Here is a 24,660-nt window from a genome sequence, read left to right as displayed (position 1 = left end):
AAATTTTTTTTTTTTTTTCTAGTACTAATGGTAGTGCTGTCATGGATTATTGGTTCGAGACAGTAAATGGTATTTTCTGAAACAAAGAGGTCTTGTCGTGTGGAATATGGGAAAGGGAATTAGAGAGGTAAAGGAAGATAATTTTGATGAAATGAAGAGATTGAGGAACGCCATGAATTGGAGACGCTGCGGAATCGGAGAACGTCCATCGAAGTCTCAAGGCTGCTGCCGATCATCTGATAATAGTTCCGCCAGAAGCTCACTCCGATTCAATTTCCTCTTCTCCATTTTGTTGGTTGACTTGCAAAGTGAGTACGTAGAAGCTAACTATATGCAGCAAGTTCAATTAATGGCAACCTATATTATTATATTTTTATGTCTTTGAGGAGGAATGATAAATTATTATTATTATTTTATATATTTAAGAGTAGAAAATACAATGAAATGTTAGTCCGATTATTACAATGTGGACCTTTGACAAAAGACAAAACAAAACGCGTTTCCCAAATTTATGATATGACGTATTGATTGAAATATGCTGAAGTGTCTTTGATTCTTAATTTCAAACTAGAAAATGTTAGCATAAACCAAATCAATGGATCATATAAAGATTCTCTAATTATATATCACGTAGCTCCCAAGTATAACTATCATATTAAACCTAGGAAAATCAAATAGAAGAAGCTGTTTGTTTTTTCAAAATACTCTTTTGGTGTTTTGTAAAGAAATCCGAATAGATAGAAGGTTATTTTGATAAAATTGTGATCAAATAAAAAATATATATACTAATTTGCCTTACTCCCTTCAACAAAGTGAAAGCTGAATACTTTCTGGACTAAAGAATTTTCAAGCATATTGATATTCCAAACAAGTTTGGGATCCCTTGCTTGAAATTTGAAAATTGTCGGCGAGTGGGAACAGAAAGAAGGGTTGTTAAATTAAAAGACTTGAAGAACAGTAAGGAGGTGGATATCCCAAGAAGTCTGGTAGTCGAACGACTTCAATGGAAGCTTTATGGCTCACAAATTTTCAACGACATTGCAAATTATTGGTTTTTTTTATTTTTTTATTTTTTTACAAGTTAAAATTAATTCAAAAAGTATATATAATAGGCAGTAAAATTGGCATTATAATATAGGCTTCCTTTTACATAAGCAGAGGACATACGAGAAAAATTACAGAGAAATGGGGGAAAAAAAAAAATGAAGGCCAATCCACAATCTATTTGCACCCCGTTCTCCGTATAAATTTTAACGACTTGGCTTTGAGGTAGAGTGCACATGAACTTAATTGTTAATTTCTACAAACCATTATTCATTAATATTATTGACTACATATATATACTTACTCGATGAGTTCTTGTTCTTTTGAGGGATTAAAGTAGTCCAACAACCGAATCCTTCGGTTGATATGCAGATTAGAGAAGCAAAAAGGAACTCGTGAATGAAATTTAGTGATACTACGATCCTCCAAGTTGAAGAAATTACAACCGTCCCCACCAAATGAGAACAAGAAAGCATCAATTCGATCCTTGAAATAGATGCAATTCCCTTTGCATCCATCAAACTCAGAAGATGAAACGGAAAAAGAGTAATCATCACTCAATACAAAAGCTCAGGCACCCAAGTTGGCCACTTGCACCCAGTTGCCCCCTTCTTCATCAATCTTATAAACCTTGAAATCAATTGTCTTCTTGCCCTGGCCAAGCGGCCTCATTCTTTTATAATGTTCACCATCAGTAAGAGCACCCCCATACGTGAAAATACGACGAGTACCATTGGAAGGACCTTGCCCTTCTATCTTTTTCTGTTCATCATCATTTTCAAAGTACTTATCAACCATATAAAGCTGTCCACATGACTCCACTAAATATTTCTGACCACCTCCCGAACCCAACAGCGGTGCCAAAAATCGTGTAAGCTTCAACTTCCAAGAAACAGTTCTAGATTTGTCCACAACATATGGTTGCCCTTTATAAACTGTTGCAAATATAATATGTGAATATATGTAAATACATGTGGACAATTTAATACAAAATAAATAAAATTAAATACAAAATAATTAAAACATTATAGAACCTGTAGGTCCTTAGAATTGATCTGCTTTCTAGAAAGGTTAACCGAGGCCTGTGTGATACCACAGTGTCCTTAAGACATTTTACGTCCACCGGCGCAGGAGTTTTGTAGCAAACGTCTCCCAGGATATAACGGCTACAAAAGCTTTCAGATTCAGAACTTCTGAAGCTTTTTCTTTTCGAGCTATCTGAGTACCTTCTCTTTACCACTGTTTTTTGTTCTCTCTCATTCAACTAAAAAAAAACCTTTTTTTTTTCTCTAAAAAATTGTAGAAACGTTATCAAAGAACGTGTAAGTAACCAACTCTAAACAACAAAGAGTTGTAAAGCCTTCAAACTCTCGACTTCCCACGTTCAAAAATCTTTTTATTTTATTCAAAAATAATGTTTTTCCAAAACAGAAACAAACAAAAGCTCAAAACCTTTTGAGGCCCAAATCATTCACATATACATGGGCCCAAACTCTAACATAAACAACTATGTCATCGCAATCATCAATGATTCGACCATCCTTGAAGGTTAGTTTTTGATCTCCGCAGTTGACGTAACCCAACTTTCCTCCATTGTAGATTACGAAAATTGAACAATTTTCCAAGAAAGCGGATGCTGCTGTATCAGGGTACTTGATTACTTTACTCATCCAGATCATGTACCAAACGAGATCGATATAACTGAGTCCATAAGATTTGCCTAACTTGACCATCCTAAAATCTAACGAACTCAGAAAGTTTGGAACTGAAGCTGGGTGGCCAACAACAATTCGATTGGCGTGGAATGGACCTCTAGTCTCTGGAACCTTAACCAAACATGCCTTTGAAGGAAGCCGAGCAGATATTGAATTTGAATTTGAAAAGTCTGTATTATTGTTTCCATGGATTGGTTCTAGACGGTAGATGGTATGTTTTGAGAGGAATATCCGTTGTTCTTGTGGGGTGGAACATCGAAAAGGGATTTTAAGAGGTGGAGGAAGATCCGTTTGATGAAATGGAGAGATTGACGAACGCCATGAATTGCAGACGCTATGGAATCGGAGAACGTTGATCCAAGTATCAAGAATGTTACCGATCATTGATAGTAGCTCCCTCGGAAGCTCACTCCAATTCACGCTCCTCGTCTCCATTTTTGGTGGTTGACTTGCAGAGTACGTAAAAGCTAACGACTAAATAAGGCAAAGGCAGCCTATATCATGTATGTCTTTATGGATGAATGATAAACTACTACTATTATTATTATTATTATTATTATTATTATTATTATTATTATTTTATTTCAAGAATAAAAACTAATGAATGTTAGTCCGATTATTACAACATGGACGGTCGATTGAAAAAAAAAAAATCCAAAACAAAACACGTTTGCCGATTGTTATGATATGATGTATTGATTCGAATATTCTTAAGTACATTTTATATGTGCTTCATTTGATGAGGATAGGTTATTCTAGTTTTTAGTTTTGTAATGTTTGGAAAATAATTAGATCATATAGTTCTCTAAATTTAAAATCTTTTGGGAATATAGATTCCATGCAGCAGGATGATCAACTAAAAGGAAAAATAAAAAATAAAATAAAAAATTTGAAAAAAACAACCATGCTCATATGGCATTGGAGTAGGGTAACTCTGTAACAAACTGTGAATTTTCAAACCACATTCATCAGTACCATAAAGGATCAATACTGACTTTGGAAGTTCTAGAATTATTTAACATTTCCGATGGGTTTGGGGGCAAGAAAAGTCCTGGAAATGATCAAGAAAAAAATCTAGAATTTGCAATGTTATTAACCGACATACGAGAATAATCAAGAAGCTAGCTTTGGAGTTGGTTATGACCGACACAGGCAACCATAAAAGGGCAAAAAAAAAAAAAAAATCTATTTTATCTTTTCATTATTATTATCTTTTATTTTGTCAATAAAAAAGTAGTGGGGTTTATTAGAATGGCAACACAAAATTTTTTGGGGGGCTTAATAATCAAGAAGCTAGCTTTGGAGTTGGTTATGACCGACACAGGAAACCATAAAAGGGCCAAAAAAAAAAAATCTATTTTATCTTTTCATTATTATTATCTTTTATTTTGTCAATAAAAAAGTAGTGGGGTTTATTATCTGGCCCAATACCCCTCGTTTGGAGGGCTTAACGAAATATACCCATAGTCTTTCAAAATTTTTTTATTTACCCTTTCATATCTATTTTGTCCCTAATAAAAATTAAAAATAACTTAGATATCCTCTTTTTGTCCTTCAAGAAACCCACGCCGCAATCCCCCATATACCTGCACTCTTTCTTCTTCTTCCCCTCTTTCTTCTTCCTTCTTCCCTGCACTCAAGATCATCAAGGAGATCTGTCTTGGTGGAACGGCTACATGGAAAAGAAAATATTTTACAAAACTATCAAATCCCAATAACAAAGGGTGTGGCTTTTTCTTTTGTTATTTTTCTTTTTTCTTTTACTTTCGGCTGTGGATTTTTGACTTTTAGAATCGGAGTTATTTCAAGGAAGAAGGCCAGTTAATCTGATTACTAATTTTTTTCCATGTCCATGATCACTGATCATATATATTTTTTTCGTTTAAAATATTATTATAAATCGATGGGTTGTTGTAAGTTGTTTTCCGAAAATAAAAGAAAGAAATAAAAACAAAGAGAAGAAAAGAGAATGATTGCTGAACCTCAAATGCTTCCTCCACCCGTCCCTCCTCTTGGTGAACTCTCCCCGATCATCCCAAGCGGCTTCGCCATTATCCCTCACTTCGTCTTTCTCTTTTCTTCGCAAGGGAAAAAATGAAATGGCTTTCACTTTTAATTTTTTCTTTTGGTATTTGAAAAGGATAACTTAGGAATATTAAAAAGGGGAATTTGGCCCAATACCCTTGTTTTAAAGGCTCTAATGAAAACTACCCACCCGTTTCCAACCTTTTTTGTTTTACCCTTCTATTTTCAAATATCCCCATATTACCCTTTGCAAATGTGAAAAGGAAGAATGAAGATGTAAGGTTATGCCATTTTTCCCCTAAACGGAGCACGAAGAAGAACAGGAAGAGAAAGTGAGAGAGAATGGCGAAGCGTTTTGGGACAATCGGAGTTCTTCAGGAGGAGGAGCGAGTGGAGGAAGCATCCAAGGCTCAGCAATCAGCTCTGTCATGCCCTTCTCGATCTTAGCCTCAAAGTCGACGAGCTGGTCTACAACAAACTCCTCCTTCCTTTTCTTCTTCTGCTTCTTCTTCTTCTCACCACTCTTCCCATTCCTCTGCTTCTCACTGACTCATTGAGACAACTAAAACAATAACCTCATCAGGTGACGATGATCATTCAGCCCCCTTAAATCTTCTTTTACTTTTTGTTCCGTTCAGTTTTTTGGGTCTGCTTTTACTTTTGTTTTTATTAGCTGTTCTGGAAATTTTGTTGATTATTACAATTGAAAATATTAAGTTAATGGATCTTATACATGGGATATAGTAATTATTAATTATTGAACATGTTTTTAGAATGCTATTATTTTTGGGTTTTATTATTTGGGGCCAAAATCATATGCATTTTAACTGTTTGTTGATATGTTTTATTGGGTTGCGTGTGTGTGGTAGAAATTATATAAAGCTTTTGCTCATACAAATGAAGAGAAAATTTTAGTAGTGAAGCTATTCCATAACCTGTTCTATTAAAGTCTTGGATGTGTCTATATGCTCAGATCTTCCTAAGATCTTATTATTGGCTATTTCCTATACGTCAATTACGAATTTCAATCTCCAGTTCCTCTAATCTAAGAAAATTTTATCATATATAAATACATGATATGTTGATATACTTTTAATTGGTATTTTAGGATGATGGATCTGTTATATGTATATTTTCTCTTTCTGGAAGTAATGCCCAAGATGGACATTTAGCTGCTGGTCGTAATGGTGCAAAGCGCCTCAGAACTATAAGTTCTCATCTGTTTTACTCTTTGATGTGGTTAGTATTTTTCTTGAGAAAGTTCTTATTCTCTTTGGTTTCTTGGATTGGTTTAAATATTCTTCTATTTGCAATTTTCAATATTTTGGTTGCTACTTTTTTGAATTTAGATATTAGCGGATTGATGCATTGTGGATTTTCTTGTCACATACACCTATCAAAATCAAAGAGGGAATTGATATGAAAGATTCTCACATCCCTGAAATTTGAAATCCAATAATCTGATAAAATTTAAATGTAATATTTTTGTAAAAAAATGTTTAAAATCAAGCATTAACTCAACATGGTTGTTTTTTTAAAGTCCATAGATTTTGTTTGATAGTATGCCTATTTTTCTAAAGCTTTAATACATGTTTTGTTTCCCTGTCTAGCTACTTTATCCTTCTGTTACTAGTCTTCTGTAAAGGAATTTTTCGGCGATACCTACTAGTATAAAAAGGTCACATTTGTTCTTTTCAGGTCAAACAACCAAATATTTTATCATTCCTTTATAGTATGGAGACTAAAACTTTTTGTGGTAATACGACAAAGGTTGCTATCTATATTGTCATAGAGCCTGTTGTTCCACTATTAAAAAAGATCAAGGAACTAAATTTGGAAGGTACATAAAGGTATAAACAATCTGGTCTTCCTGGTTGATATTGGTTGTTTGATTGGATTAATCTGATTGCATGATACACTTAATTCTTCTTGTGCTAAAAAATGTTTAAGGTACTTGCATTAATGGTGATAGCATATGAATAATCTTGGAGAATTTAAAACTACTCTTTGACTTTTTCTTTTGAAAATGGGAAATCTAAATCAATATTAGCCACCCGTTTAGTAGGTTATTGGAAACTCTTCCTAGACAACTTGGTTTCTTTGATTCATTTAGAGAATATGTTCTATCAGTGTGATGTTAACTTTTGTTTTAGTGCTTCTCTTTATTTAAAAATTGAAATTTCCATCCAAATGCAAACAGTAACACGTAATATCTTTTGATTTCTTTGTATGATGGTGCATACATAGGACGTGTGCCAATCCTGTTTATCACCATCTTGAACAATTTTGTAATGATCCTATTCAGAATGGTTTTCAATGGTTTGGCTAGGAATATAGATTGAAGAAAATGGAGAGGAAAGTGAAGTAATAGAACTCGACTACAAAAACTATTGTCAAATATTTGTTAAGGCTGTTGAGTGTTTGCACTGATGCCTTTTAATGTTTTCTCCAAAATAGTTTTGTCCTACAAACAATTGGAATTCTGAAGCTGTTGTTAATTAGATTTTCTATATCTATTCTTCAAGTTTTTGAGTCCACTTTCAGCTGTTCCTTTGGTAGCTTTAGTTGGATTTGGGCTCTATGAGTTAAGTTTTCCTGGGGTAGTGTTATTGTGCAGCATTAATCATGGTTTACGAAGTGAATTGTTTAGTGATATTGTTTTCAGTGCCTTTCTTTGAGTTCTATGAATGAGTTTTTCGATTTAAAGTATTTGCATTCGTACCGCTTCATAACACTTAATATCCAATGTAAATGCACTTTGTTTTTCCCTTATTTTTTTGTATCAGCATGCATTTTTCTTTCAATTTTATTTATATTATTATTATTACTTTAATATCTTTTATTCAAGTAAATTATTCTTGTGTCAAAGAGATACTTCACAAATATTGTTCTCCATTTTCTTTGTTGATTTTTTTGTATTTATCCCCTTCTAATTTAGTCATTTCTCATACATGTTTATTGATTTGAACAATCCATTGGGGCTTTCATTTATTGATTTAACTCAAACTCCAGTTATGATGTTGTGGAATCATTTCCCTCTGCACTTCATGTTAAAAGATGCAATGATAGGTTAATGTATAATAATAATAGAAAACTATGGGAGCTATGCAAGGAAGACATTTTATGTGAGTTCCTCGGTTTGGCTGCGAATCAATTATGCTTTTTGGAAGTTAGCCACCACTATATTATCTATTATATTGACAAATACACACACATTAAGGGGAAAAAAGCCAAGAAAAGATATTAGAAAACAGGAAAAATCACAATGAATGTAAAATAAGGTGTTCATATGAAAAAACGAGTAAACCAATTGAAATTGCACAAATAGATATCAACATTTACATGCACTTCAAAATTTAGATGTTGCTTTTCCTCATTTCATCATTAGCCAGACTAAAAAATTTAGATGTTCTGAATTTTGGAGGTCCATTTGGTTCCTATATTGGTCAAAGTAGTGCAATAGTATTATTACCTATATTCTTCTTGTTTAGTTCATATTTGCTGACCTTCAAATTAAGGTCAACATTGAGTTCCTTTCATTGTTGTATATTTGTACATTCTACACACAGGGAGTTGGCATTTTGATCTCTAACTTGGTTGGAGCTATTAATGGATCCTCATTATCTGTATAACAATGTTCAAATTAATATCTATGCTTTAGCTTTCTACTTTATTTTACCGAACCACAGAATTTCCACCTTTATCTAAGAACCTTTTTTCTCCTGTGCACTTAATAACTAGTTTTTAGGATTTAAAAAATTAAGCAATTTATTTGTCACATGTTCGAAAACATTGTTAATTTTTAAGAAATGCTCAATCCTCCCTGCTATTTTTTATGTGGGATGAACTTTTTTCTCTTTAAGGTGAAAGGAACTGGTGGAAGATTATTCACTCAATTGTATTTGTGTTGTCAGCATATTATGATATCATGAAACTCTTTCACTTTAGGTTTCTATTCAAAATTTTAAGGACCACAAGGACCACAGCTGTTGTGGTTTGGATTATTGGTAGGTCCATGGTAGGAGCCGCATTTGATGATTATTATCTTCTTGGGGACATATTAAATGTTTTATATGAGAAGTCTACTTGCTGTTGATGTTTTATGATATCTAAATATCCACAGTTATAGTCTTTAGTTAACTTTTAATGCTTTTATTATGTGATTACTGTGTTTAATATTATATTGGTTGATATTATATTGGTTTTGTTATAATTTAGCAGTTTTTTTTCCTTGCGTTAGAAGGCATGGTCTACTATAATTATCATGAGGAGGAAGGGCAATACTAGAGTTTGTAATGTTTTTGAGCTGTTTTGTTTGCAGACATGATTGAAGAATTAATCAACAAGGGGTATGAACGTCGAAATAACGCAGCTGCAATGCAAACTCTTGTTACTAATTGGTTGGAAAATATCATGCAAGAGCGCTCAAATAATGGCAGAGGCTTACGTGTTATTCCATTGAACTTATACAAGTTTCAAATTGTTGGCTATGGCATGTTCGTTGGAGTAGTCAACTTTAGAAAATAAGACATGCTCATGCAAGGAATTAGACATTGATGGATTTCCTTGTGTCCATGCAATTGAAGCATGTAAGGATCGACATATTTCTCCATATATCCTTTGCTCGATGCATTACTAAGTTGACTCACTCTGTGACGCATATTCGGAAACCATATATCCACTTGGAGATAAATGTCAGTGGTATGCTCGAGATGATGTCATAAACCAACTTGTACTTCCACCTAAGATTGGCAAACAGTCAGGAAGACCAAGAAAGAAGAGGATTCAATCTCAAGGAGAGGAGCATCTTCAATATAGATGCGGGAGGTGCAAACAAGTTGGTCACAGCAGCGGATCATGCTCCGCCGCCGTACCTCTTGATAGCACTAACAACCAACAGCACCACTGAAACGAACGCCCATCAATCGTATGATGCTATATTCAGACAATGAGGCCATGTTATGTGGTATGCGTGTGTATGAAATGTAGTCAGGAATGCAATTAGTTGGTCAACCGCATAACGTGTGTTTTGGCGTAATAGACGTTGGCTTTATGTGTTCTTTTATTGTCAAATTCATCTGTCGTATTGTTTTGATAACATATCATTCCGTCTTCAGTTTTTGGTTCAGTTGTTTGTATGTTTCATACTATTGCATGGATGATATTAATGCCCAATGGTAATGACCAATGCATCATCGGTAATTGACATTTGTACACCGTCGTAAAAGACTCACAACAATTCCATCCAGCAACTTCAATCATGTGTGTTCCAACCAATAACATGCTAAATGTAGCATTATTAATGATAAATTCTGGCAAAGTAAGTGATCAAACAGCATTAAAAAATGAAAACATTCAATTTGTTTTTTATTCAAAAATTACCGAAGGTTTCGTCGGTAATTACCGAAACCCTATGGCAATCACATTTTACCAATTTTTTGGGCCCCACAAGTCCCCTAAGGTGTGTTGAATGCAAAAAAATGAAAAATATGGATTTTAAAATTATCCTAAGGAGAGAAAATCCCAAAATTGCTTAAAAAGTTCTCAAATTTTCTAAAAAAATAGGATGACTGTTCACCCTCGGTAATTCCCGAGGAAATCATCGATAACCAACAAATAGCCTCTGGAAAAATTACCGACAGTTTCGTCGGTAATTCCCGAGAGTGTACAGTCCATAAAATTTTACCAATTTTTTGGGCCCCACAAGTCCCATAACGTGTGTTGAATGCAAAAACATGGCAAATAGGGATTCTAAAATTATGCTAAGTAGAGAAAATCCCAAAATTTCATAAAAGTGTATCAAATTTTGCAAAAAATTTGGATGACTGTTCACCCTCGGTAATTCCCGAGGAAATCGTCGGTAACCAACACATACCCTCTGGAAAAATTACCGACGGTTTCGTCGGTAATTACCGAGGGTGTACAGTCAATCACATTTTACCAATTTTTTTGGACCCCACAAGTCCCATAACGTGTGTTGAATGCAAAAAAATGAAAAATATGGATTCTAAAATTATCCTAAGGAGAGAAAATCCCAAAATTGCTTAAAAACTTCTCAAATTTTGCAAAAAAAATTGGATGACTGTATTCCCTCGGTAATTCCCGAGGAAATCGTCGGTAACCAACACATACCCTCTCGAAAAAGTACCGACGGTTTCATTGGTAATTACCGAGGGTGTACAGTCCATCACATTTTACATGTTTTTTGGGCCCCACAAGTCCCATAATGTGTGTTGAATGCAAAAACATGCAAAATAGGGATTCTAAAATTATACTAAGGAGAGAAAATCCCAAAATTTCATAAACATGTCTCAAATTTTACAAAAAAATTGGATGACTGTACCCCCTCGGTAATTCCCGAGGAAACCGTCGGTAACCAACCACATACCCTCTGGAAAAATTACCGACTGTTTCGTCGGTATTTACCGAGGGTGAACAGTCATCATATTTTTTTGCAAAATTTGAGACATGTTTAGGAAATTTTGGGATTTTCTCTCCTTAGCATAATTTTAGAATCCCTATTTTTCATGTTTTTGCATTCAACATACGTTATGGGACTTGTGGGGCCCAAAAAACTTGTAAAATGTGATGGACTGTACACCCTCGGTAATTACCGACAAAACCGTCGGTAATTTTTCCAGAGGGTATGTGTTGGTTACCGACGATTTCCTCGGGAATTACCGAGGGTGAACAGTCATCCAATTTTTTTGCAAAATTTGATACACTTTTATGAAATTTTGGGATTTTCTCTACTTAGTATAATTTTAGAATCCCTATTTGCCATGTTTTTGCATTCAACACACGTTATGGCACTTGTGGAGCCCAAAAAATTGGTAAAATGTTATGGACTGTACACCCTCAGGAACTACCGACGAAACCGTCGGTAATTTTTCTAGAGGGTATTTGTTGGTTATCGACGATTTCCTCTGGAATTACCAATGGTAAACAGTCATCCAATATTTTTGCAAAATTTGAGACACTTTTTTGAAATTTTGGAATTTTCTCTCCTTAGTATAATTTTAGAATCCTTATTTTGCATGTTTTTGCATTCAACACACGTTATGGGACTTGTGGGGCCCAAAAAATTGATAAAATGTTATGGACTGTACACCCTAGGGAATTACCGACGAAACCGTCGGTAATTTTTCCAGAAGGTATGTGTTGGTTACCGACGATTTCCTCGGGAATTACCGAGGGTGAACAGTCATCCAAATTTTTTGCAAAATTTGATACACTTTTATGAAATTTTGGGATTTTTTCTACTTAGCATAATTTTAGAATCCCTATTTGCCATGTTTTTGCATTCAACACACGTTATGGGACTTGTGGGGCCCAAAAATTTGGTAAAATGTTATGGACTGTACACCCTTGGGAATTACCGAGGGTGAATAGTCATCCAATTTTTTTGCAAAATTTAAGACACTTTTATGAAATTTTGGGATTTTTGTGTATTTGTGTGTTTGTGTAAAGCCGTTTGTTTGGTTTTTTGTATTTGTGTGTTCGTGTAAAGACGTTTAGAAAATGTTGATTTTTGTTTGGTTTAAAATATAATAGGATATGTAAGTAATTTTTTTTTGTTTGAAGGTTACAATGAATATTAAGGGGTAGAACAAAAACGATATTAAGTGAGGGGGAAAAAATCATTAACCTCGGTCCTAATTCCCCTATTAAAAACTCAAAGGGCATTAAAACCCTTAAAACATGGATTTTGGGCCAAATTCTCCTTTTGCCCTTTCTTCGAGCCCAAATTCAAGAACAATATGCAAATCGAAGCCCAAGTGAGCCCAAGTTCAAACCAAAATATCATAAACAACAGGATCTACATTAGTGATGAATCAAACTTGGGCCTTCAGTCGCAGTTCATAATAAGTATAATTATCATATTAAACCTGTTCCCAACCCCCCAAATAACAATTAAAAAAAAAAAATTCATTATTAAACCCAGGAAAATCAAATAGATGAAGCTGCTTGTTTTTTCAAAATACTCTTTTGGTGTTTTGTAAAGAAATCCGAATAGATAGAAAGTTGTTTTGATAAAACTGTGATTGAGTAATTAAAAAATATTAGTTTGCCTTCCCCCACTTCAATAAAGTGAAAGCTGAATACTCTTTGAACTGAAGAATTTCCAAGCACGTTGATATTCCAAACAAGTCTGGGATCCCTTGGCTGAAATTAGAAACTTGTTGGTGAGTAGGGACTGTTAAATTGAAAGCCTTGAAGAACAATAAGGAGGTGGATAGCCCAAGAAGTCTGGTGGTCCAATGACTTCCGAATCTTTATGGCCCACAAATTTTCAACAACATTGCAAATTGTTGGGACTTTTTTTCTTCTTCAAATTAAAATTAATTCAACATGTACAGTAGGCAGTAAGATTTACATTTTATATAACATAGGTTTCATTTTACATAAGCACAGCAGAGGACATACAAGAAAATTAAAATGAAATGAAAAAAAGTGGGGAAAAAGATAACAATAAAAAAAGAGGGGCAGATCCACAATCTATTTGCACCCCCTTCCCATACGAATTTCATCGACTTGGCTTTGAGGCATTGGAGTGTAGACGAACTTAATTGTTGATTTTTACAACCCATTATTCATTGGTATTATTTACTACATATACATACTTACTCGATGAGTTCTTTTGAGGTATTAAAGTAGTCCAACATCCAAATCCTTCGGTTGATGTGCGGATTAGAGAAGCAAAAAGGAACTGGCCAACGAAATTTAGTAATACTACGATCCTCCAAGTTGAAGAAATTACAACCCTCCCGGCGAAATGAGAACAACAAAGCATCAATTCGATCTTTGAAATAGATACAACTCCCTTTGCATCCATCAAACTCATAAGCTGAAACGGAAAAAGAGTAATCATCACTCAATACAAAAGCTCGGTCACCCAAGTTGGTCACTTGCACCCAATTGCCCCCCTCTTCCTCAATCTTATAAACCTTGAAATCAACTGTCTTCTTGCCCTGGCCTAGCGGGCTCATTCTTTTATAATGTTCACCACGGGGAAGACCACCTCCACACGTGAAAATACGGCGAGTACCACTGGAAGGACCTTGCTCTTGCATCTTTTTTCGTTCATCATCATTTTCAAAGTACCTATCAACCACATAAAGCTCTCCACATGACTCCACTAAATATTTCCGACCACATCCCGAACCCAACAGCGGTGGTGAAAATCGTATCAGCTTCAACGACGAGTCGTCTATCCAAGAAACAGTTCCAGATTTGTCCACAACATATAGTTTCCCTTTATAAACAACCATGTCGTCGCAGTCATTAATGATTCGACCATCCTCCAAGGTCAGTCTTTTATCTCCGCACTTAACATAACCCAGCTTTCCTCCATTGTAGATTACGAAAACTGAACAATTTTCCGAGAAAGCGGATGCTGCTGTATCAGGGTACTTAATTACTTTACTTATCCAGATCATGCACCAACCGATATTGATATAACTGAGTCCATAAAATTTGCCTAACTTGACCATCTTGAAATCTAACAAACTCAGAACGTTTGGAACTGGAGCTGGGTGGTTAACAACAATATGACTGGCGGGGAATGTACTTTTATTCTCTTCAACCTTGACCAAAAATGCCTTCGGAGGAAGCTGGGCAAGTATTGAATTTGAATTTGAAGAGTCTGTATTATTGTTTCCATGGATTGGTTCTAGACGGTAGACGGTATGTTCTGAGATGAATATCTGTTGTCCCTGTGGGGTGGAATACGGGATAGGGAATTTAAGAGGTAGAGGAAGATCCGTTTGATAAAATATTGGAGAGATTGACGAACGCCACGAATTGCAGACGCTGCGGAATCGCAGAACATCGATCCAAGTATCGAGGCTGTTACCGATCATTAATAGTAGCTCCCTCGGAAGCTCACTCCAATTCGCTCTCATCGTCTCCATTTTTGTTGGTTGACTTGCAGAGTACGTAAAAAGCTAACAACTAAACAAGGCAAAGGCAGCCTATATTATATATTAATGTCTTTATGGATGAATGCTAAACTATTATTATTATTATTTTATTTCAGGAAAATAAAAAACTAATGAATGTTAGTCCGATTATTACAATATGGACAGTTGATTAGAATGAGGAGAGGGGGGGTGGACAAAACAAAACGCCTTTGCCAATTGCTATGATATGATGTATTGATTCGAATATTCTGAAGTGTCTTTGATTTGTGCTATATTTGATAGGATGGGTTATTCTAATTTTTAGTTTTGAAATGTTTGGATAAATAATTAGATCATATAATTCTCTAAATTTGAAGTCTTTTGGGAGTATTAATTCCAAATAGCAGGATGATCAACTAAAAGGAAAAAAATTTTTAAAAAAAAATGCTTATCTGGCATTGCAGTGGTGTAATTCTGTAACGAAATGTTAATTTTCAAATCACATTCATCAATATCACAAAGGATCAATACCGACTTAAGTTCTAGAATTATTTACATTTCCTGTGGGCTTGGCCAGCAAGAAGAGTCTTGGATATGATGAAGAAAAAAATCTAGAATTTGCAATGTTATTAACCGACATACTAGAATAATCAAGAAGCTAGCTCAGGAGTTGGTGTATGACCGACAGAGGAAACCATAAAAGAAAAGCTTGCTTCCATATTAAGTGACCGACTCAAGTGAGTGGAGTAGGCTTCTAGAGAGAGCTCTCATGTTCATGTCAGTGGGTGAGTTAGTGCTAGGTGTATGAATTGGTGTCCATGGGTTTTGATAGGTGTGAGTCCTTGCTGAATGTAATGGTTGATAAATAAATAAATAAATAATAAAAATTAAGAAAACATATTTTCAAAGGATTAAAGATAACGACTATCATAATAAATTTACTCAGTTAGATAGCGGTAAAATTAATGCAGTCCAAGTGCCAAATCCTTGTGTTGAGAAGCAGATTCTAAAGGCAAATAGGCTTGGACCAACGGTATGCGTTAATGCTTCGATCTTACAAGTTGCAAGAAATTACAACCCGCTCCAGAGGACGAGAGTAAATGACTCTTAACTTTATCCTTGGAATATATGCAATTTAATCATTCTCTTTGGAGCATGGCGTATAAATGGAGAATGATAAGAAGGAAGTAAAATTCCGTACTAGGAAAAGATAGACATAATTGTCCTCATGCTCTCTCATCCATTGAACAAATAATCCATGGTAAACCAGGACATGAAGTATTTTAATTTTGAACATTTTGATGTTAGGAAATTGTGTCCTCTACAACACAACTTCCTGTGAAAAATACACTTAGAAACAAAGAGAGAGAAGAAGAGTATTAGAGAAAAAATTAAGAAAGATATTTTTTTCTAAATATTTGTGTTTTTTTTTTTTTTTTTTTGTTATAGAGAATATGTATTTTTCTCCTAATATAAAAGAGAAGGTATTATCAATTATGCTTTTCTTATTTTAAATAAAAATTATTTTATTCTTTTGTTTTAATAAAATTTTTCTACAAGTATCAATTATTTTATGTGTATTTTATTTGATTATTTTGCACAAAAATTTTCATTTTTATCATTTTTACTTCAGATATAATTGTGTGTTTTATAGCATGATTTCCTAACATTTAATCCTGCATTTTATTTATGAATTTACTCATATATATATATATATATATATATATATTAATCAAAAGGGGAAATGGATTTTAGACTATCTTGATTGAAAGTTGCATTCTAAATAATTTTATCACTCGAACAAATTTATAATACGATCATTAATATAGTTTGATTATTAGTTATCATAATAATATATTTATTTTTTATACAGAATGCCAAAGTAATACTTGTGGGCAGCAATATGTTTTTTTTTTTTTTTTTTAAAAGTTTATTTATTTACTTTTTTTATACTAGGGCGGAAGGCTTCAAATCGTGAAGTTAATACAGAGAAGTAGTGGGCTATATCTGGGATGGCTTCAGATGCATAAAATTTCTCCTCACTTCAAGCCCAAATGGAAGAGCATTGGACAAATAAAAGCCCAAGTAAGTGAACCCAAGTCCAAACCTTAAGGCAACTTATGAAAATATCAGAAACAATCTATTTTTTTATTTTAGCTGGACATATCTGAACCAATTTGTGCTATATTTGATGAGAGTAGGTTATTCTATTTTTTAGTTTTGAAATATACGGACAGATTATTAGATCATAAATTGTTGTTGTTTTAAGCGAAAATTGTGAACTTGATTCTGTAAATTTAAAAAATCTTTTGGGAATATTGATTCCGCATAGCAAAATAATCAACTAAAAAAAAAAAAAAAAAGAAAGAGAGAGAGTGTGATTCTGTAATGATGTGCTAATTTTCAAATCACATCCTTCAATACCATGACAAACTTTGTATCCATTCACTCATTCATATTTTGAAAGGATTAAAGATACATAACACATATCATAATAAATATACTCTCAGGTTAGGTAGCTAGATAATTAAAGCAGTCCAATAACCAAATCCTAGTGTTAAGATGCAGACTTGAGAAGCAAAGAGGCTTGGACCAACGATATGGGTGAATACTACGATCTTCTAAGTTGAAGAAATTACAACCAGTCCTATAAAATGAGAATAAATTACAGTTAATCTCATCCTTGAAATATATGCAGTTCCCTTTGCACCCATCAAACTCAGAAGCAGAAACTGAGAAACATATATCATCGTACAATACAAAAGCTTTATCACCCAAAGTCATCACCTCCACCCATCTGTGCCACTTTAGATCCAACTTATACACCCTGAAACCAACTGTGTTGCCCCCATCAAATAGTTTTCCATTTCTTCGAAAAAAGCGACGACCACGAGTATCAATTTCATCAACACTGCTGTATCGCATACGAATCTTCTCACAGTATCTATGAACCACATAAAGCTCTCCTCCTGACTCCACCAAATGCTTCCAACCACCCGAATCCAAGTCCAACTGATGGGGTAATAATAATGGGGTCAGCTCCAACGACATGTCGTCTATCCATGAAACAGTTCCCAAGTTGTCCACAACACACGGTTTCCCTCTGTAAACAACGATGTCGTTGTAATCGGTGTCCCGATCACCTATCGGGGTTAGTTTCCGATCACCATTCATGGCGAAACCCAATTTGCCTCCGTCAAAAATCACGAAGATCGAACAGTCTTCGGAATAAAGAGATGATGAATTGGGGTTCCTAATTACTTTATTGACACCAGGCAAACAGAAACTGCCATTGTTAAGGCTGAGTCCGTTGGATTTGCCTAACTTCACCATCCGGAACTTCAACAGGCTTAAGTCGTTTGGAACTGGAGCCCCATCATCGAGGCCGCAGGAGAAGAGCTGAAATTTGCTAGCTTTAGTGTCTTCGACCCTAACCAAACAAGCCTTTGAAGGAAGAGACCGAGAAGGTCTCCTCCTCGTTGAAGAAGAAGAAGCAGAAGGGTTCGGGTTGTTTGGGTTGTCGATCTCATCATCGACTGGTTCAAGACGATAGATCGTGCTCTCTGAGAGAAAAGCGTCAACGTCAGCGAATGGGCTAGGAAATTTGAGCGGTGAAGGAGGAGCACTCTGATTAAACAGAGGGAAAGATGAACGCCATGAATTACAGACGCTTCGGAGTCGGACAACGTCCAACGGTGAATCGAGGCAGTTTCCGATCATTGATAATATCTCCGTCGGAAGCTCACTCCACCCAACTCTCCTCTCCATCGTTCCCTTCCACAGGCCCTCTGTTTTTCCTTTTTTGCCCTTTTTTCTTTTCTAGGAAAAACATTTGTTTAATCTGTCCCTCTATACATTCAAAGTAAAATTTCCTTAAAAAATAATAATAATAAATAATAATATAATATAATATCCTAATTGAGATCAATTTTAGGAGAAATTATTATTATTATTGTTATTATTATTATTATTATTGTTATGTTTTTGTACCGTGAAGATTACAATAAGTTTTGTAAATCTAAAGGGTAAAGCAAGCACGACTGCAACTGCGATCTCAACTAGAAGCGGGCAAAATCCGAATCGCCCGACCAAACTAATCAATTTGAACTATTTGATTCAGTTTGGGTTGGGTTTAAGTTTTTAAATGGGTTGGTTCGATTATGGGTTTAAAAATTTCGTTATATTCGATTTGGATTGCAGGTTAGAAGAAATTTTATCTAATCCAATCAGAACCAATCTAATCATTCTATATAATATATTTTATGATTAAAAATTGATAATTAAAAAAGTTTAAAAAAATCTTATATAATTTTGATTTAATGTGTAAAATTTATATTTCAAAATAATATAAATAAATTTATCAAAAATAAAAGCATAAATAAAGAAATTTGGACCAAAGTTTAACATGAGGCCTAATATGAGATCTAAATCAATACAAACCAATCAATAACTATTGGTTCGATTGGATTTCAAGTTGAATAGAATGGCAATTCGGTTCGATTTCATATCTAAATCAAATCAAATTGATCAATTCAATTTAAAAAAATCCATAAAACGAACCGAACCATCCACCTTTAGCCTCAACCATATAAAAGACATAATAGGCCAACTTCACTTATCAATTATTTTAATATTTTAATCTAAAAATTAACGATTGTCTTAACCTGGAGCCATATTAAATTTTGAGTTAAAAAAAAAAAAAAAAAAGCTGTACGAGATAATAAATTGAATTTAAAAAAATAAAAGTAAAGAAAATCTATATGGACAAAACATTTAATTTAACTTGTAATAATAACCAGCGAAGGGATTTAAATAATTATTCTTTCGAAGAAGATTATTATAATAACTATAGTGATACCAATATACAGAAATGTAGTTGGCTTCATTGGGCAGCTTATGTTCGGTCCTTAACAATGGACTCCTCGTATAAACTTACCGCATGGAACCAAGTAGATAAATTTCTGTACAGATAATGTCCAGTTATTTAGATAAGTGTACGTGAATAAGCTGTCGTTGATGGCGGGAAGTGGAGGATATCATGATCATCTCCCAAAAAATGGTTAATTGGCTGCTGCCAATTGACTAAAATTTATGGGTGCTACAAATCTTTTTCCTCCGCCATGCAAGGTTCGAGCTGCTATTTTCGCAGCTTCTTGGGTTGGATGAAACAAATCCCAGAATAAGTACTTTTCACGCTTTGCACAAACGTTGGGGTGGTAAATAGCAGCACATGGCTTTTCTCCATTTAAATTTCCATTTCCACAGCAAGCTGAATTTGTCTCCTCAATGCCTTCATCAAGATAAATCAATGGCCAAAAAAAAAAAAATTTAATCAGTTACATGGTCAATGAAAATTAAAAGACATAAAAAAAATAAAATAAAATAACATTGCTAGTTTGAATATATAATTAATAGCTATAGAGAAGTTTAATTTTGTTTAATTACCAAAGGCTGATGGATCTTCAATAATTTCCATGGTTATTTCATAAGCATTTCCAAGTGCATACTTCATTTCTATCAATTGGGAGCTGAGAGAGCTTAAGAGGGTGTCAAGCACTGTGTGAAATATTCGAGCATATGCATTCAATTCTTCTACACAACCCGTAGCATTATGGGCTGCACGAACAGCAGGACAGCATCCAATTGGTGGAACACTCACTATGCCAAATTTCCGAGCTCCCAAACTGTACAGATTCTGCTTAAGTTCCAGAGTTTTTTTTTAGTTCTTTTGGAATAGTACTCTACTTGAAAAACTAATACCCAAATAAATTACAAAATTATTTTATTTTGCAAATTTATTAAAAATATATATATATATATACACACACACACATTGATATGGGATAGAGGGAAAGGCACATTAATATATTCACCTCCAAATGGTTACGGTAAGTGGAATTAAGAGAAAGCAAGTAGCCCTCCTTGGATAAACCACTTGTAGTTTCATTATAATCGAATAAATCGTTGCTGCCAACACTAATGATAAACAAAGACTCTGAAAGCTTTTTCCAAGTTGCTTCTGGACCCATTATTGCCGTGAAATTTTGTTGGACTGTCACAAATTGTTCAATCTGCTTTCCCAACCAGACTACCTCTCCCTGAAACAATATTTTTCCAAATGGATTCCCTCAATTAATAATTCTTGAGTTAGACAATGTACAATTGTACACATATATATATATAGAAAATAGATTTTCAAGGATGCTTTATATATTTAATTAGCTACATACATAGCTTTGATTTCCTGTGCTTTGGCGTATACCGGAGCCTCCTGATGCAAAGTTGGCACCATTGAGTACATTCCTTAGAAAGGTTGAATTATCTTGCACCAAAGAGAGAAAAGGTTTTGGACTCCTGTTGTAACCAAATTTTTTTGCTGGGCAAAACAAAGTACACAAAATGTCGAATATTAATGTTATGTGACTAGCTAGTGAATATTAGTTTGCTACACATCCTTTAATTTGCTTCTTCTCTACAACTTTGTTTCCAACACTTTAAAGCTAGCTAGCTTAATGTTGAACATTATATATAAATATATATGAAAAGGGAATTGCTTCATATATGTACCGATTTCATCAGCGGTGTTAAGGCCATTGCTGAACCTTCCGGTAGGCTCGGAATGAGGATAATCAATTCCATTGGGAGTGACATTAGCCCTTGCTCTAGTATTGGGCAAAAAATTGTTAGTCCCAACATCCACAGTTGAGTCTCCGAATATGAAAATAGGCACAGCTTGAAGATTGTTCGCATTGACCACGTCCATGATCATCATAATAAGCATTATAATTCCCAAAGAAAGTTGAAGAAGGAAAGCAACTACTGAAACTAGTGGAGAAATCTTTGCCATGGTAGAGGCTAGAAGAGAGTGGTTGGGGTTATGGCCGGCTAAACAAGGATATCCAACTTTTTGTGCCCTTATTATGTTTGATTTTGTGTATTGTCTCCCTCAAACACCATCTATCACTGACCAAACATTTATTTTGATTTGGTTATTTATACCAAAACTTGTCTTAGATAATGAACAAGCAAATAATGTTGATATTGGAGTTGTTTTCCCAGCGTAGAACTTAGGAAACGAAGTACATGGTTTTTCCTTTTTTCTTTTTTGTTTTGGTTTACAATAAACAAACAACTTTTCTTTTTTTGGCAATTATAGAACAAACAACTTGAATCTTTTGGGCGGTTTTCCCAACACGTACAGTACTAAGGTCGAGCTAAAAAGAAAGATACCATTAATTTAGGCATACCTCTTTGGGTACTTTTTCATTTTTTTTTTTTTTTTTTTTTTGCTGAGAAACAAATGATATTATACACATGTCACATAAACAAACTGGATGAGAAAAATTGGGATTTTATATATCAACTATTAATATAAATTGCTAATTAAATGCTTATAAATAATAATGGTGGTTTTCTTTAATAAGGAAGCTTTCATATGTACCTGTGTATAAGCAAAGACATTAAGTCAAAGTTTTTATTTATTATTTTTTTCCCTGTATATGACAATTAATTAAAAGATTTTTTTTTTTTAATTGTTGTACAGAAATAATGAAATCTTAGTTAATAACTTTTTCTCTATTGTTAGAGTTTGTGACCCGAATTCTTGTTGACCCGACCCGAAAAGCTCGCGGTGCGACCCATTTGGTGAAACTAAATTTTGGAGAAAAATTTGGAGCTCTGTGGTGGAAGCGGACCTGTTCAATTTTAGGGTTTCTTCTGTACTATATATATATCTGTATTTTTGTTCGGCCGTCATTGGGGTTTTTTAGGGTATCTCGAAATTTGGCTCACCTTGTACAAATCTTTCGATATTGGATTTGCTTCTCCCTGCCCGTGGTTTTTCCCGTCAAGGATTTCCACATTAATTGTGTGTTTGTTCTTCGATTTCTTTGTTTCTGTTGCCATTTGTTTTTCTCTCAATTCCGTAACATCTATTTATACATGTATGTGGCAACACGTATATATCCGTCGAGAATTTTTTTATTATTATTATCTTTTCGTACCTATATGCCTGTCGTGTTTCGTATATTCTAAATCCTAGTGTGGAACGATTGCAGGATTCGTCAAACAGCTTTTGTTTTTTTTAAGTTTTTTTGGTTGGTAGAGATCCAGCTCATTAATATCCTTTGAAATCACAATCTAAATTGTCTCATATATATGAAATTTTCCATTAAGATTGAAAAGGACTATATATACTTCAAATTTTGTTTCATATGGATATACTTTATAATTATTTTGGTTGATAAATTAAAATTGACAATTTCTTCGTAATTAGAAAACAGGCGCTGTAATCTTTTAAACCACCTATGGCAGTGTAAATAGTTAAATTGACAAATCACCATTAAAATTGAAAAATAAGCATAAATAGAGATGAAAGAAAAAAGGGAAAGAGCAGAGAGGATCTTAATTCTTGTTGGTTATGGTCATTGTTATTATTTTTTATTCCAAGGAAAGTAACATATTAGTCTCTAAACTTTTATTAAAATATGATATAATATATATATATATATATATATATATATGGATCATCCCCCAAACAAACAAAAAAATATATATAAATTTAAATAATCAAACTTATATATATATGTACATAAGTATGGAGTCGTTATCGTAATCTGGGAGTATTCAACTCTTTTTAGTTGGGATCATCTGCAAGAAGTAAATTAATTAACATGGAGGTTAAATTATGACTGTTAATCCCACGTAAAAAAAGAATAATACTAATAATAGCTGTTAATCTTCTGGCAAGCTGGAATCTGGATATGCTCATAAATAACTATAAGATGCAGCACAGGAAAATATGTGAAACGGGGAGACTGCCAACCAGTCCTTAGGAATCCTTAGGACAATTGGATAGCCGATATTCCTGCAACAAATTAAATCCTCACCAAATTATTTTATATATATATATATATATATATATATATATTTAAATCTTACACATATGCTGATGCTGTGATACACTTCCATCTGAATTTGGACAAGGAAAATTCAAATTCGATTATTAATTTCTGCCTGATTTCCATACATAGGTACGCCATGTCATATAATACGATATTTACCCTTTCATGAAGTCCATTTGTGAGCAAGATATAAAATATTTTTACCTCGCTTCAATACTAAAATTTCTGACTGTTGATTTACCAAAAAAAATAAAAATTCTGACTGTTGGAGCATAAATTTGTGATATATTTATAAATATGGGTCTGTAACTTGTTTACAATATTAAATGTATATAATAAATCAACAGGAGAATAAAAAAATTACAATATATATATATATATATATATATATGTGTGTGTGTGTGTGTGTGTGTGTGATAGTGCCATAGAATAAACAAGAACATATAAAATGGGGAAAAAAAAGAAAAAGAAAGAAGAAACCATCTTATGCATGTTTAATCAAGGCATAAGAGTATAATGCAACATACATGGAGAGAGTCAAACTCACATTAAAATCACTTTATGATGATTTTTAATATTAAAATTTTTTTATTAAAATTTAAAAATTTATCAAATATAAATTTAATAAAAATTATATTTAATTAAAAAAAATAGATACTGTTAAAATTTAATAATTAATAAATATAATTTAAAATTTATATCTTTAATACGATTTAATGATTCAAAAATGGAAAGCTATTCACAAACATTAGCTTACCATAATTTCATAAATTTTTATCCATCTTGAATGCATGGTCGCATTATTCCCATTGATGTTGGACATATTGGACATAACCAAAGCTTTTTTATATTCACTGACCCTCTTCTCGAAGAAATTGTGGTATTAGCTCCATCCAATCAAATGGGTTTTCAAAAGTGTAATTCTTCCCATGCCATAAAGTACCCAACAACTTATTTGCCATGAGCTCAATGTACTAGCTCATTAAATCACCATTCATCCCCCACCAAAGCACACAACAGCAAATGAGTTTGGCAAAGAAATTTGGATATTTTTAATATTTCACCGTAAAT

The 24,660-nt window shown here is 33.7% G+C and overlaps 4 protein-coding genes and 1 long non-coding RNA gene across 5 annotated transcripts; 1 reads left to right on the top strand and 4 right to left on the bottom strand.

Annotated features, from left to right (window-relative positions):
* Positions 1-1,614: 1,614 nt before the first annotated feature.
* Positions 1,615-3,194, bottom strand: LOC107424488 (F-box protein SKIP23). Its single transcript, XM_048478854.2, has 2 exons — positions 2,497-3,194; positions 1,615-1,942 (listed from the first exon to the last, which is right to left on the bottom strand). Exons 1-2 carry the CDS (start codon positions 3,192-3,194, stop codon positions 1,615-1,617), a joined length of 1,026 nt encoding a protein of 341 aa, XP_048334811.2.
* A 1,723-nt stretch (positions 3,195-4,917) lies between these two features.
* LOC125423712 (uncharacterized) lies at positions 4,918-10,023 on the top strand. Its single transcript, XR_007242420.2, has 3 exons — positions 4,918-5,367; positions 5,893-6,023; positions 9,106-10,023. It is a non-coding gene; the product is annotated as an uncharacterized LOC125423712 (long non-coding RNA).
* Positions 10,024-13,249: 3,226 nt separating this feature from the next.
* On the bottom strand, positions 13,250-14,689 carry LOC112490013 (F-box protein SKIP23). Its single transcript, XM_025069311.3, has one exon. The coding sequence runs from the start codon at positions 14,687-14,689 to the stop codon at positions 13,409-13,411; it is 1,281 nt and encodes a 426-aa protein (XP_024925079.3). The 3' UTR covers positions 13,250-13,408.
* Positions 14,690-17,107: 2,418 nt separating this feature from the next.
* Positions 17,108-18,630, bottom strand: LOC107406067 (F-box protein At2g26160). Its single transcript, XM_016013158.4, has one exon. The coding sequence runs from the start codon at positions 18,452-18,454 to the stop codon at positions 17,198-17,200; it is 1,257 nt and encodes a 418-aa protein (XP_015868644.3). The 5' UTR covers positions 18,455-18,630; the 3' UTR covers positions 17,108-17,197.
* A 1,116-nt stretch (positions 18,631-19,746) lies between these two features.
* LOC107406065 (GDSL esterase/lipase LTL1) lies at positions 19,747-21,533 on the bottom strand. Its single transcript, XM_016013155.3, has 5 exons — positions 21,254-21,533; positions 20,917-21,062; positions 20,560-20,784; positions 20,132-20,381; positions 19,747-19,976 (listed from the first exon to the last, which is right to left on the bottom strand). The coding sequence occupies exons 1-5, from the start codon at positions 21,531-21,533 to the stop codon at positions 19,747-19,749; spliced, it is 1,131 nt and encodes a 376-aa protein (XP_015868641.3).
* Between the last annotated feature and the right edge of the window lie 3,127 nt (positions 21,534-24,660).

This window comes from Ziziphus jujuba, chromosome 7 (assembly GCF_031755915.1).
Source record: "Ziziphus jujuba cultivar Dongzao chromosome 7, ASM3175591v1".
Lineage (NCBI taxonomy): Eukaryota > Viridiplantae > Streptophyta > Magnoliopsida > Rosales > Rhamnaceae > Ziziphus > Ziziphus jujuba.
The sequence above is the reverse complement of the archived record's forward strand: the minus strand, read 5'-3'. Positions and strand labels throughout refer to the sequence as shown.